Genomic DNA, 14,605 nt, shown 5'->3' with positions numbered 1-14,605 from the left:
CAGCTGAACAAGAAGATTCAAGCGACTTTGCCAAAACCTGACCAATTACGTTAGCTCTGAAACAACAGAATTCAAAGAAATGATGATTTCGACGAGCGCTGATCTGAATAATTTAAAAGTGAATATCTTCCGTCCACAAAAATACATCTTTCGGGATGAAGTTTACTCAAAGCTTCATTATTTATTTACCGAAATTGATTAAGAATATTGAATGAGAGCATAAATATCATAATCAATAATTGATTCTATATTAGTCAAAATTATTTCCCCCGAATCTACACAATTTATCATTTTAGTGGGTTGTGAGTAACTGAAATAGGAATGATTCATTTTATTGTCCGCTATTGCTTGATAACTATATCAGTATTGAATAAGAGTGCCATCTCATGATGATTTCCTCTTCAGTTTAACATACAGTGCTAAAATTAGTTTGGATAGGAATCTGGAAGGTTAGATTGAAAACAATTTTTTTAACTGTTTCATATATGTTATTTATAGTTTATTAGTTTCCTTTTTTTAAATGCGATTGAACCTGTTTTACACGTTCTCTTTAGTGGGTATGAATCATAAAACATTGAAAGCATCTAGAGAATTTGTATTGTTTCTCAAAAAAGGTTTCGAATATTTTAATCAACATTCTTTATGCCAGACAAATGAAACATTCATTGATATCTTGGAACATGAATTTTCTCGAAATTTTTTGTTATTTTTTTCCAACATTTGATACATAAGTATATTGTTGTATTCCTTTCGGAACAAACTTAGTTTTAAAAAAACTAACAGAAAGCAGGGTCGCTGTCACCAGTACAGCTTTATTGAGATAAAGCTCCGTAAAACCTTTAGTTATGAACACTATCAGATTGTCAATTTACGAAGGATAACACACTGTTATTTTCAATTAATTTATTTGGAAGGCACAAGATACAAAATATATCAATAGATCTGGATAATACGAAAATCAGTCTGAACGGTACGATATGAATGAAAACCTGAACTATGCGATATGAATGAAGAATGAGTCTGAACGGTACGATCTGAACTGAACTGGGAGCGTCATGCTGCTACTTATATATTGTTTTGGAAAATGCTGACTTGAGCAAGAATCTGTTAACAATGGGGCCCTTGTATACAGGGTGGGAACATCTCCCCACTAAAAGAAGATTTTTGATGTACAAGAAGAGCAAAAATCTTTAAATAAGAATTCTGAAGCAGTATGACACCTTACATAAGGTATTGAAATGTGAATATATATTCTAATTATATTATTCAATAATAGCAAGATTAAAATCAATAAAATATTATGGATATTCAATTAGTGCAAAGATGAGAGCATAGAAATATTAAGAAATTAAGTCATTGCAAATTGAACTAGATATTAGAGAAAATGTAAAGAGTAAGATATACAAGATATGTAAAATTGCAACAATTAATGAGCATTAATTTTTAATATCTTGTTTGTTCTTCTCTGTGTTTGAGACCCGCTGCTGGAGGTGTCTTCTGGTCTTGATACTCGGATTTCCGTCTCAGAGTAACCTGGGTAATTGTTGGAGTTCTGCATCGTAGTATACTTGGACTGGTTGCTGTGTTGGTCTTTTGTGGCATTGGTTGAAGATCTGGAGACATATCCACACCATTTCATAAAATTGTAGAGGACAATTAGCAAAATGGTACCACATGTAATTGATAGGGCTGTTGTTACCCACGAAGAGTGTTGAATGATGAAAGGCTTATTCAGTCGTTGTTGGAGTTGTTCATCGAATTCTGCTAACTTGTGTAGAGCATACTTGGGTTCGTGGAGGTTGACATGTGTTAATTTTATTGGTTCCATGTGAATTGCGTGGACAGTGAGATTTCTCTTCAATTTCTGGCAACAGTCGTCCTGTATTATACTAGAAGATGGAATTTCATGACTTGAGTTGACGGAAGCTAGTACTGCGCTCGTTTCTAGACTTGTACGATCAGTATATGACTTGCAATGTGAGTTGAGCTTTAGAATACCCATCTTCTCGATAATTTCCTGCTTTAAGGATTCTTCACCACAGATGATAGAGATTCGAGTTGGATTGGATAGGGAGAACAGCCATTCATTAACGTCGGTCTTGTGCCAGATTTCAGCATCAGCGATGATATTTCTTATCATGCAGGAGTTGGGAATCTTGTTGACGGTTTTCATTAGCAGTTATACTTCACAGGAAGAGTCGATTTTTTTCATGGCTGGCATCTGATTGCAAATCCACACTCTCGGTTGGTATTCGATGCAATTTTCCAATTTATCAGCCAACAAATATTTTGTTCTCATAGGCGAAATCAGTAGGAAGGGTTCGGATGGCTCGATATAAGGAAATAAACCTCTCAGTGAAGGGCCGCGCCAGGATCGCTGATGCAGGTGATGAGTTCACTTCGACTGCATGGAAGAACAGGAGAACGGAACGAACTCCTAAGTCAAAAACAATTTGGAAATGTTGGGCAAGGTTTAGCTGAGAAGCCAGTCGAGGCTCAGAATAATCCACCCCATTAAATGTTTCTCAATTATTCATGAAATCTAAGAATGACTTAGTCAAGAGCAAGGGAAATACCAACCCGCTCTTACAATCTGCCCCGAAAGGAAGAAATTGGATCTGGATTCGTGGATTGTCTGATGTTACTACCGAGTTTATTCTTTTGGCCTACGGTAAAGAAAAATGGCCAGATAAGGAGTTCTTGTGTTTTTACCTGAAGTAGGAGGAAGTCGTTTAAGTTTGGCAGTAAAATGATCTCTTTGGAGGAGCTTCTAGACTAGAATATGTGGCCGGATGGTGTTACCATTTGTCAGTTTCGGAGCTTCCAATAATAATAGAAATTTTCCTAGTAAGAATGTTGTCATGAATCTCAAGTTGGCAATTACTGGTAAGAGTTTAAATAATGGAATGTCATTGAATACCTCAGTGATCTGTCGCAAATTTGAATACGATAGGAAATTCCACAAAAACATTTGTTTACTTGATAAGCTATCATTTTCATAATTTGATTCTGAATATTCGTTGAATATGCCCGAAAGATTAAATTAATATCAATAATGACAAACTACCATGGATAACTTTCACAATTACATTCTCCAATTCATGAAATTCGGGAAGTAAGATTCGGAAAGCAGCCCCAACCCCTCTTATCTTACCGTTCGTGGATGAATCGCTATCTTTACGATACACTGAGTATCTATCATCGAATAGCTCAGAATTGGAAACATCTGATGACAACCAAGTTTCCGTTAACAAAATAATATCAAAGTTACATGAACACGAAAATTTTTAGAAATTAACTGTCTTGGTTCTGAGACCCCTAATACTTTGATAATACAAGACATTCCATTATTTAAACTCTTACCAGTAATTGCCAACTCGAGATTCATGACAACATTCTTACTAGGTAAATTTCTATTATTATTGGAAGCTCCGAAACTGACAAATGGTAACACCATCCGGCCACATCTTCTCGTCTAAAAGCTCCTCCAAAGGGATCATTTTACTGCCAACCTTAAACGACTTCCTCCTACTTCAGATAAAAACACAAGAACTCCTTATCTGGCCTTATCACGTATTTTCATGAAATTCAGCACTTATAAGTATTTCACGATGCTGATGAAATCTAAAATATTTTCAAGGCATGAGCACCTCCGGTTTTTCCGGAAATGACGTCAACTTCCGTTTTTCAAATTAGAACACCATTTTTTTATTGCAGAAATAGATTCCTTAGAAAATTTCAAGTTATTTTGATGTAACATTTTTCAGTTTTGGTTTGAAAATTCGAAAAAAAATCGAAAATAGAGCTTCGCTGAAACAAGAATAACTTCGAGGTTTTTGGATGGAAAATTTTCATTTTTGGGATTTTTCAAAATGTAAGATTGATGTATCCACTTTAAAAATCGAAATCGCGATTCATGATACAGGGGGTGAAAAAATCGCTCTCAAATTTAGGGATGACAAAATCGTGAAAAATCAATTTTTTCAAATTAGAACCCCATTTTTTTTGGCAGATATTGAATCTACAAAAAAAAATAATGTGACTGTATGCAGCACACCCTTGCCCTAAAATGAATATTTTCTAAGTTATTCACAAAAAACTGTTTTTCGTCATGAATTTTCAGCTATTTCTTTTCCCTTCACGCCAAAAAGATGAAATTTTCAGGAACTGTTATTTGAACCATGCTGTAGATTTTTCACCCCTTCTTGAAACCGACCTCAAGTTACTATTAGGAGAACCATGGCAAACTCTCGCAGTTATAACTAGAGAAGATGCTCAAAGTTATGACCGTTAATTTCTAGACATTTATTTATACGTCTCAGGAATGCTTCGTGCGTTGCTCTTCTTATTTCATCGGGAGGAAGACATCTGCAAAAGTGTTTAAAAACCAAATTGAGTTTCAAAACTATGAATCTAAAAATCTAAACAAACCTGAACGCATTTCTGACTCGTTCTATGCAGTCCTCTTTATCAGTTAGGGGAGTTGAGTTGACAATATTTTTTATCCTACACCAAACATAATAGTCTAAAGGAGTTAAATCGGGAGAACGTGGTGGCCAAAGATGTGGACCATTGTTCGCCAACCATCGATCTTCAAATAGCCTGTAGAGGATATTTGACACATTGAGTGAATTGTGTGGAGGCGCGCCATCTTGTTGATACCATAAGTCATTATGGTTCTGTACTAGCGGCTCAATTATTTGAGTTAATATGTCAGAATATCTATCTCCTAAGGGAGAACATTCTTTAAATAATGCAAACATGTGTAGTGTTCTATCTTACCAGTTAAAGTCCCATCATAAATGTGAACATCGAGAATTGCATTATTTTTGATGGCGCAAAAAACATTGAAACTCCAGGTCTCTTGAAAGTTCCATTGTCTGAAGTGGTGGTTGTTCTCTTCATCCCAATAATGACTGTTATGCCTATTGAAAGAACCATTCTTTGTGAATTTAGATTCATCTGTCCAAATTATACAGTCCAAAAAGTTTTCATTCTCTTGAAATCGAATCATCATAGCTTCGCAAAACTCTGTTCTCCTGACGAAATCAGTTTCCTTCAAATGCTGTACCCTATTGAATTTATATGGGTGCATTTTATGTTTTTTTAATATTCTCCAAACACTCGATTGAGATAATCCCAGATCAATCTCGGCATCTTTGAGAGAATTTTGAGGATTCACACGAAAATATGCAAGAACTGTAATTTCGTTGTTCTCATCTTCTACTACACCTTTTTCTCTGTGTATAGTTTTCTCAACGAAAGATCCGACATTTCTCAAGTTTGTCAGGGTTCTGTTAATGGTATCTCTCGTTGGTCTGGGTCGGTCAGGAAACCTTTCAATGAACAGTCGAATCGTTCTATCTACAACTTTATTACATTCTCCATGAAGTAGAATGAGATTTAAATAATCTTCATTGGTAAAATTAGGCTACTGATCGATTTTATAACTTAATACGAATTATCACCAAATTAATAATAAACACAAAATGCTACTGAATAAAGAGGAATTTGGCAGATGTAATTAATGATATCTATCATTAAAAAAAAGAATGTAAAACATGGTAAGTTTTTGCATATGGTTCATAAGGAATTATTTATTTATCACTGGAGAGAAAACCGATGGCCGATTAGTTGAAATAAAGAGGTTTCCGATACAAATTCGAATCAAAATTCGCCATCTATTTAGGAACAACCTGTAACTTTTTTCTCTTGCATATTAGGGTAGTAAAATCTAAAACATGGTTTAAGTAACAATTCCTGAAAATTTCATCTTTTTGTCGTGAAGGGAAAAGAAATAGCTGAAAATTCAAGACGAAAAACAGTTTTTTGTGAATTACTCAGAAAATATCCACTTTAGGGCAAGGGTGTGATGCATACACTCACATTATTTTTCAACGTAGATTCAATATCTGCCATGAAAAAATGGGGTTCTAATTTGAAAAAATTGATTTTTCACGATTTTGTCATCCCTAACTTTGAAAGCGATTTTTTCACCCCCTGTATCATGAATCGCGATTTCGATTTTTAAAGTGGATACATCAATCTTACATCTTGAAAAATCCCAAAAATGAAAATTTTCCATCCAAAAACCTCGAAGTTATTCTTGTTTCAGCGGAGCTCTATTTTCGATTTTTTTTTCGAATTTTCCCGCTCAGAGAGAATTTTCCAACCAAAACTGAAAAATGTTACATCAAAATAACTTGAAATTTTTTAAGGAATCTATTTCTGCAATAAAAAAATGGTGTTCTAATTTGAAAAACGGAAGTTGACGTCATTTCCGGAAAAACCGGAGGTGCTCGTGCCTTGAAAATATTTTAGATTTCATCAGCTTCGTGAAATACTTATAAGTGCTGAGTTTCATGCAAATACGTTCAGTAGTTTCCCGTATAAATATGGGTGAGGTTCCTCGTGAAAGACCCTGTATACCTTTCTTTGAGGAAACAGCGTTGTCGTTATTGATGATAGACTAATTTTCCGAAGTTAATATCTTACGAAATCGACATTGATATCTCTTAAAACTTCAACATCCTTCCTCAATATATTCATATGGGATTCAAATTATCTAGCCAGAGTTGTTTTCATTTCAGCGATCACCCTGTCTCAGTTAACATTGAAATATTGGTATTAATGATAGAAATCAATCAAGATACCTAATTAATGTTTCCTATTTACTAGTTGGATTCACTTGAAAAAGATTGAATGTGAGGGCGAATCATTCTGCCTCAATCATTCCAAACTAAATCTCAAGTAAATATATTCAATGAAGATCACGATATAACACAGGATATGTGAGCCCGCACGCCAATGAACCTTCGGATGTACTCTTTTTCAGGACAACTTCACGCCGGTTTCTTTCAGAATACACCAAATTTTCCTGAAGGAGGTTATTTTGTATGTTACAGTATAATCTGGTTTCGAGGATTGGAAATTCACACACCACGTACAAGCATTAGCTTAGCTACAGCTCCTGTGGTATTTTGTTTGTTCCAGTATTTAAACATATTTGTAGTGTAATTCTCGTATCATGTTTGTATTTGGAATTATCATTATTCTATCCCCTGATTCCGAAAATAATGGATTATTATCAGTTGACTTTCTATGGCAGCAATATTTCTTTGAGACATCACTAAAATTTTGGATACTAAAATTAGGTTCGGAAAACAAAGAGTCTGAAGTGAAGAAATAGACGTGTTCAACACTGAAAATTTCATGAATTTGCTAAACACTGATCATCAACGTATTAAATCACAATTGAAGTGACAATTTCAAAACACAACGGAGATTTTTTTGGATTCACATTAACAGTGCTATGTCTAAGGTGGCGTAATAAAGCCTACACAGAACACAACTGATTCTCCGAACTCGTACAAACCACAGAGCTTCTGAGGGGTACTTCGGTACCTAGAAAATCAGGATAATATAATATGAATAACAATATGAATGAAAATAAATTCAGAAAAACTGAGACCGCTTAAAACATTGAATATCATTTCTCTCGTGAACACATAATTTTCATCTGAAAGTCTCCATTAAATTTAATCGAGATTTTCTTTACAGGATGAGTAGCTCCAGAGGAAATGGATTGCTGTTGATCATTGGTTGCCTCTTGTTTATTAATTGGGGGTTAGTACTAGTTGAGGCAACAGAAGAATGCGATGTTTGCGACCAAAGTTGTGCAGGTTATATGTTAGACTCGGATTGTTATTGCAATCGACATATTTCATATAATACAAATCAGTATTGGAACCGTTATGAAGGAAGATATGAAGTTGAACAATTAGGAATTTCTTCGGTATCTGTGGTGTGCTTGCATCTAGGTGAAAATTCAATACTGTCTGGCAAGACTTGCCCGGAAGCAGAGTGCAAACATATAACATTCACTTCAAGTAAATTATCCACTATACCCATCAATTTTTTCAAAAAGACACCGCATCTGGATGCCATATACTTGAACAGTTCGAAAATACAAAATTTACAAGTAGGTGCTTTTGCGGGACTTCAAAGACTAAGGACATTACAGTTGGAGTATAACGATATAAGAGAAATAAGAAGTGGGTGCTTGAATACCTTATCGACACTGCAAATCCTTGATATGAAAAATAATAAAATTGAGACGTTAGCAGAAGAAGCTTTCCTTGGTTTGACCTCCTTAGAAACCTTGGATTTAAGCACGAATCAAATACGTTCTCTTCCATACAATCTTCTGAGCCCATTGGTGAATCTCAAGAATCTTATTCTTTCTCATAATTATCTGACATCAATTGATATACACTTTCAACAGTTGAGTAAACTCGAGATTCTATTCATGAATCATAATAATATTGAAAGCATCCCGGAGTGTTTCAACAATACAAATATAGTTTCCCTATTTTTGCAAGACAACGCAATTACTTATATCAACAATTCCTGCTTTCCTAGGACTATAACCAATTTAAACATCGCGAATAACAATATCACTAGCTTGACCTTCTTGGATAATATAAGTTCCCTTTCAACATTGAACGTATCAAAAAATCAAATTACTGAAACACCACTTGATGTGTTTGTAAGCTTGGAGAATCTTCTCAAACTAGATATATCTCAAAACGAAATGAGCGGATTGAGAGTTGGCATTTTCAGTAAAGCTAACCATATAGAGTACCTAAACTTAAGTAGAATAACATTTGGGGAACTAGACCCAAACCCTCTTATTCCCTTGAGCGATCTGAAAATCTTAGATATCAGTCAAAATAACCTGGATTATTGGGATTCTGAATTTTTCACCCATATCAACAATTTCCAAGAAATTTTCCTGGACGGGAATAACTTCACTTGTAACGTTGTTTCTTCACTATTCCGACAGTCTAAACTGAGAAATTTTTCTCTGGTCTATGAAGAAGATTATTCCATTGAAAACATAAAAGGTCTTCCTTGCATTCATGAGAGAGCCAAACAAATGCAAAATCAAACAGATAGTGTTATAGCGACAAGCGATCAGTCAGCCACTTTTTGGAAAGATTTGTGGAATTATGGCAAAAATTTCACAGAAGGTTTTAACAAAACTTTGGTGAATTATTTGATATCAGAAAAATCAACAGTGGAGAGCCTGAAGAAAGAAATATCGAAAAAACTTGAAACCTATCTGGAAACGAAAATTGAAGAGCAAAATATATTAATCAGGTCAGAATTTGTTAATTTACATGATGTTTTGCACAATATTGTGTATAGAAAAAAAACAGAGACCACCAAGAGTCAACTTTTAAAAACCGAGCAGCATCAAGATCTCCCTTTTAATAAATCTATGTTTACTATGGAACAAAGATTGACCAATTGTTTACATCAAATGAACATATTAATCGTTGTTGGTTTCTCAACTTCCATATGTATTTTTGTGATCATCAAAATAGTATTCATTTACTTAGACTCCAAAAGGAAGAAAAGAAGAGTTAGCGTGGAACTACCCGTTTTGTCAAGTTAAAAGTCTATAATCGATAAATTGAATGCAATTAACTATAGATCCTTGAAGAGTAACCTCACCAATATTCGTGATTATGTCAAGATTTCATTTTTTGATCGTCCCAGAATGTGTGACATATGCAGTTATAGGAGAGCCAGAAGAACAAATGCTGTTGAAATAACGTAAACTAAGCTGCACCCTCTTGAACGAAAGCAAATTAGGAATACTTTCATCAATTTATTTTTTCTACTTGTGTAATCAGTTTCTTCTGTATGTTCATAGAGGTCAATAAACATCAGTATTTGGACTATTTGGAGTTGATTCGAATGGTAAAGTGCATTATACATTTTCTGACAAAATTCAAACATTTGTTTTTTAGATATCGGATGTTTTTTCATGAAGTGAACTGGAGTTGTTTTGAGTTGTGTGTAAAATTGTATTGTGTTTCTGCTATCTTGATTATACAATTCTCAACTTCAACCCATTCGTTTCATAGATTTCGAATTATCTTCTTTATTGTCATGAATTCACATGATATTTTCAATAAGTTACTGAAATCATTTAATGGAATAAGCGACATACCTTATCCTTGTAATTTGGATTTCTTCAGTTATTCAATAAAAATTATCCTTTTACTTTTGTACATAAAATCACCTTATATCCTCAAATGGGAATGACACAATGAAAGGTTTGATTGCATGTTGCGTGTCATAGCACATTGGAAGAAGTTTGTTTTGACGCTTTAAAGGGTTCTCGTCTCCTACAGATTCAACACAAGAAGAAAAATTCAAGATTTATTGTTTTCAAAAACTAAGCATACGTTGGAGATTATCGCAGTTGTCCTCATAAGTTACCAAAGGTTTGGATTGGTATTTTGGTTCAACTTTATAATGTGAACTTGAAACCGTCCATCTGCCGTGCGTGAGTGGTCACCTTATTGGATAACAAAAATTGAAAAAATGAGAAAGAACCGATTAGAACCTCTCAATTATAACCAAGATGAATGTTGTGTAAAAATGGTCTAGGATCTTAACTGAATTGAAATAGTAAGCGTCTGCCATCAGGGGTGGTCCCTATTTTGGACCAGACTGTCAAATATAGCAAAAAGACGCCATCTACTTTCTCATAAGTTACCACTGTCATTTTTGTGTCAAATTTTCAATTAATATATCACTGATTGTTCAGAAAGAAAACATTGGCAGACGGTCGCATTCTCAAGACAAACGTCCTAAAAGTATTATTACCTGAGTTAGGTAACACCTAGCGTAGATTCGCAAAATTTCTCGCGGTTTATAACCAATTATGATTTTTCCTGAATATTGTCTCTTAAAATAAGAGCTAACATGTATGTAAAAAAGCGCCACCAACATCTTCATGCACAAGGTACATCACTTTTGACTGACATATCATTCATTATTGTACCTAAGTTATAAAGACGAATGGAAAAATCTTCAGCATACGGTCTCATCCTACGAACAGATGGCTTCAATTCTATGAATATGTAAAAGTGTAATTACTCGCAACAACAACGGATACATAAAGGTCGTCAAGCAGAAATTTCATGTAAAAAATTAGTAATTTGAAATTGATCCTATTTTGTGGATATTGTTTAGAAAAACGGGAGCCAAAATACAACAACAAATTGCAAAGATAAAACACACATTGAAAATCTAAAGAAATGTGTGAAATTGAAAATGCTAACTCAGTGCGTCGATTATTTAATGGCCTTATCTTCTTCATTACTTGCATCGTGAAATACTTCATCTACGAGGGACATTTCCAACGTTCTGGGAATTGTGCTATAATTAAATTACGCAGAACTTATAGGCAATTTTAGTGGTACTAGACAAATTTTGACATGTTTATGCAATTATCAAGTGCAATATTATTCAGTTGTATTGTGATGATTTCTTTGGGTGTGAAGGATCGATTGAAACAAGAACATTCTTTGCTACTAAGCTAACGTTTCGCTTTTATTTTATATTCAGGGCATAAGCGCGAAGAGTGTCTTTGTATCAATCGATCCTTCACACCCAAAGAAATCATCACAATACAACTGAATAATATTGCACTAATCACAATAGATATTTACTAGGATCATTCAATATATTCTGATTATTCAGTTGTTTGACTGATAATAATAAAAGTATTAGTAATTATTTATTTGAATTTCTACAATTATTACAATAATAAATGAGAAATGTGGTCAAAATATAGATCAATAATGCACTCCTACAACTAGTGAAAAATTCAAACGCGTCATATAGACGCGTTTTCATAGCACTGTTTTTGTAACAATGAAAGTGGCGGAAAAATCTCAAAGAAAGATTTCATTTTGGTGAAAAGTAGATGTGGAAACATGAGAAACCAATGAACCATACAGCGTCTGCAAGGAGTATTGAGTCTGCAGAATCCTAAAGTACTGTTTATCGGTGACTTCAAAGAAGACACCTAACATCTTAAAGTGATATATAACAGCTCCTAAATATAGAATGGTAGGGCTACTCAGAGGGGAATATATTTAAATTAGACTGTAATTGTTTAGCCATTTTGGTTCAGTGATACTTTTACTGGCGGTTTGTTGCTTATTGGCGTGCGTTCTTTTTCATCTTTTTGTAGGAAATTCTCGAATAGGCACTAAATTATCTTTCATGGGCAGTACCTAATTGTTTTTGATTGAATGACCCAAATATTTGATCGAGCTTTTACCAAAATCACATTTCAAAAGTTTTGGTTGAACACTTTCATCATAAATTGCTTGCAATAGCTTTTATAAATGAACCAAATGTTCCTCAAATGTTTTTGAGAATATCAGAATATCGTCTATGTAATTTATACAAAATGAATGCAGATTATGTTTTAGTTATTTCCCACAAGACAATAATTACATTGTGTCAGGAACGTCAAAAACTCTTAAAATTGAAATATAAGTACAGAATATAAAAAATTATATTACTGTAGGTACAGGACAGTCAAAAAAATCCTGAACAGTATAAAAACATTTTTGTAACAAAAATGCTTTAAGATGTCTCTTAAACATCTTAAGCGTTAAACTTGACCTAATATTCTCAGATAAATGATTGAAAATACGCGGTCCCATATAGTTAGGAGCATTTTGAGCAACCTTGTATTTTGCAACCTGGGTATGAATTAATCCTTTTCGTCGTGTATTTATGTTATGAATCTCTTCATTACGTTTGAAAGAGCCTGAGTTGCAATAAATATAACATGCAACTTCAAAGATGTTCAGTGGATTTTTGCTCAAATAAGGTGTCTGACTTCGAGCAAAAGTCCAAACTGGACGATGCAATAAAAGCGACGAACATATTGAAGGCGGAGAATGAATCTTTGAAGAAGAAGGTTGAGATTATGGAGGTTAGGTTTAATGGCATGGAGCAGAATTTGAGGAACAATAATGTCGAGATCATGGAAGTCCCCGAACAGAAAAACGAAAATTTGATCGATATTGTAAAAAAATTGGACAATACATCGGACACGAAGTGACAGATCATTCTGTGAATGCTGTAACGCGCGTACCAACAAGGCTAGAGAACAAACCCAAGAATATCGTTGTGAAATTCAATAGGAAGATCGACAGAGATTCTTTTTTGTCAGCTGTGAAATCTAAGAGGATGGCCATGGGTGGAAAACCGGGGCTAGAGTTGCTCAATGTTTCCCGGAGATTCTACGTTAATGAGCACCTGACGACCGCAAATAAGGTTTTATTCAAGGAAGCGAGAGAGGCAGCTAAAGAGAAAAAATACAAATATATATGGGTTCAGAATGGCGGCATCCTTGTGCGTAAAAATGATGGTGACAGGATTCTTCGGGTTCATTGTGTGGCTGATTTGACTAAGCTCTGAGGACTTAATTGTTGATTGTTTTAATGTTTTTTTTTTTGTTATTCATATCTGCCGAGATGATGTTACAAGTTTGCTACCAGAATGTGCGTGGCTTGCGCACCAAGTTAACGGACTTCAAGATTAATTTACAGTTGGGTAATTATGACCTTGTTTTCGTTACGGAATCGTGGCTCAAAAGTTATATATTTGATTCTGAAATTGTAGACATTGAAAATTACTCTATATTCAGGAGGGATCGGTCGGATAGTTGCTCTTCAAGAAGGGAGGTGGTGTTTTTATAGCAATTCGAGACGGATTTAATGTGACAGTTCTGCCCGATTTCAACAGCGATGCGGAAGATCTATGGCTGTTACTTACTATAGGAAATGTTAGATTGTATATATGTTGTGTATATTTACCACCAGGGGACGAATATGCTTTGTCGTCATTTGTAAATAAATTAGAAGTTAACAAAGGTAAAATTCAGGATTGTACACTTTGATTTGTGGGGACTGTGAGCTGGGTGGGCGATGAATCTGAATCTTTCTGGGTACCATCAAATGTTGAGAGCAACTATTCTGCAATAATTGATGCATTGGCTTTCGCAGAGCTGATGCAATTCAACAACATTCCCAATTCCTCAAACAGAGTGCTTGATCTCGTACTTTGTAATAAAAGTAAGATAAAGGGAATTTCTCGAGCTGAAATGCCTTTCGTGAGCGAGGATTCTCACCATCCCTGTCTGGAATTTTTGTTGGATGTCAATAGGGAGAGATACTTGTTGAATAGTTGTCAGGATAAGTTACTGAATTATAAACGTGCTGACTATTCTGAACTAAATCGGCAAATTTCTGATGTTGATTGGCAGTCTATTTTGATAAATGATGATGTTGACAATGATGTTAATACGTTTTATGATGTTCTAAACCATATTCTAATGAATAATGTACGTAAGTTTAAGAAAGGACACAACTATCCGCTCTATTATTCACATAAGACTATTTATTGATTTAATTAAGAGAAAAAATAAATATAATGTAAAGTAGAAAGTTTATAATAGTGCGGGAGATTTGATGAGGTTTCGAGAACTACGGACGCTCTCCAAGCGTTCTATGAGGTTAGATTGCGACGATTACTTAAATGTTGTAGAGTCAGAGCTCTCTTAATTCAAAGCGGTTATTCAGTTTCATCTCGACCAAGAAAAAGCATGGTAAAATTCCATGCCAAATGTATCTAGGCGGCATTCGCGCTTCATCGGCAGCGGAGATTTCAGAATCGTTCGCAACCTTTTTTAAGAGCATTTACGAAGTGCCGCCGCTGCCCA

The 14,605-nt window shown here is 34.6% G+C and overlaps 1 protein-coding gene across 1 annotated transcript; it reads left to right on the top strand.

Annotated features, from left to right (window-relative positions):
- The first annotated feature begins 324 nt into the window (after window positions 1-324).
- On the top strand, window positions 325-10,074 carry LOC123319162 (insulin-like growth factor-binding protein complex acid labile subunit). Its single transcript, XM_044906021.1, has 2 exons — window positions 325-449; window positions 7,561-10,074. Exon 2 carries the CDS (start codon window positions 7,562-7,564, stop codon window positions 9,458-9,460), a length of 1,899 nt encoding a protein of 632 aa, XP_044761956.1. The 5' UTR covers window positions 325-449; window position 7,561; the 3' UTR covers window positions 9,461-10,074.
- Window positions 10,075-14,605: the final 4,531 nt, after the last annotated feature.

Source organism: Coccinella septempunctata, chromosome 8 (genome assembly GCF_907165205.1).
Source record: "Coccinella septempunctata chromosome 8, icCocSept1.1, whole genome shotgun sequence".
In the NCBI taxonomy this organism is placed as follows: Eukaryota; Metazoa; Arthropoda; class Insecta; order Coleoptera; family Coccinellidae; genus Coccinella; species Coccinella septempunctata.
This window is presented reverse-complemented; position numbering and strand designations above follow the sequence as displayed.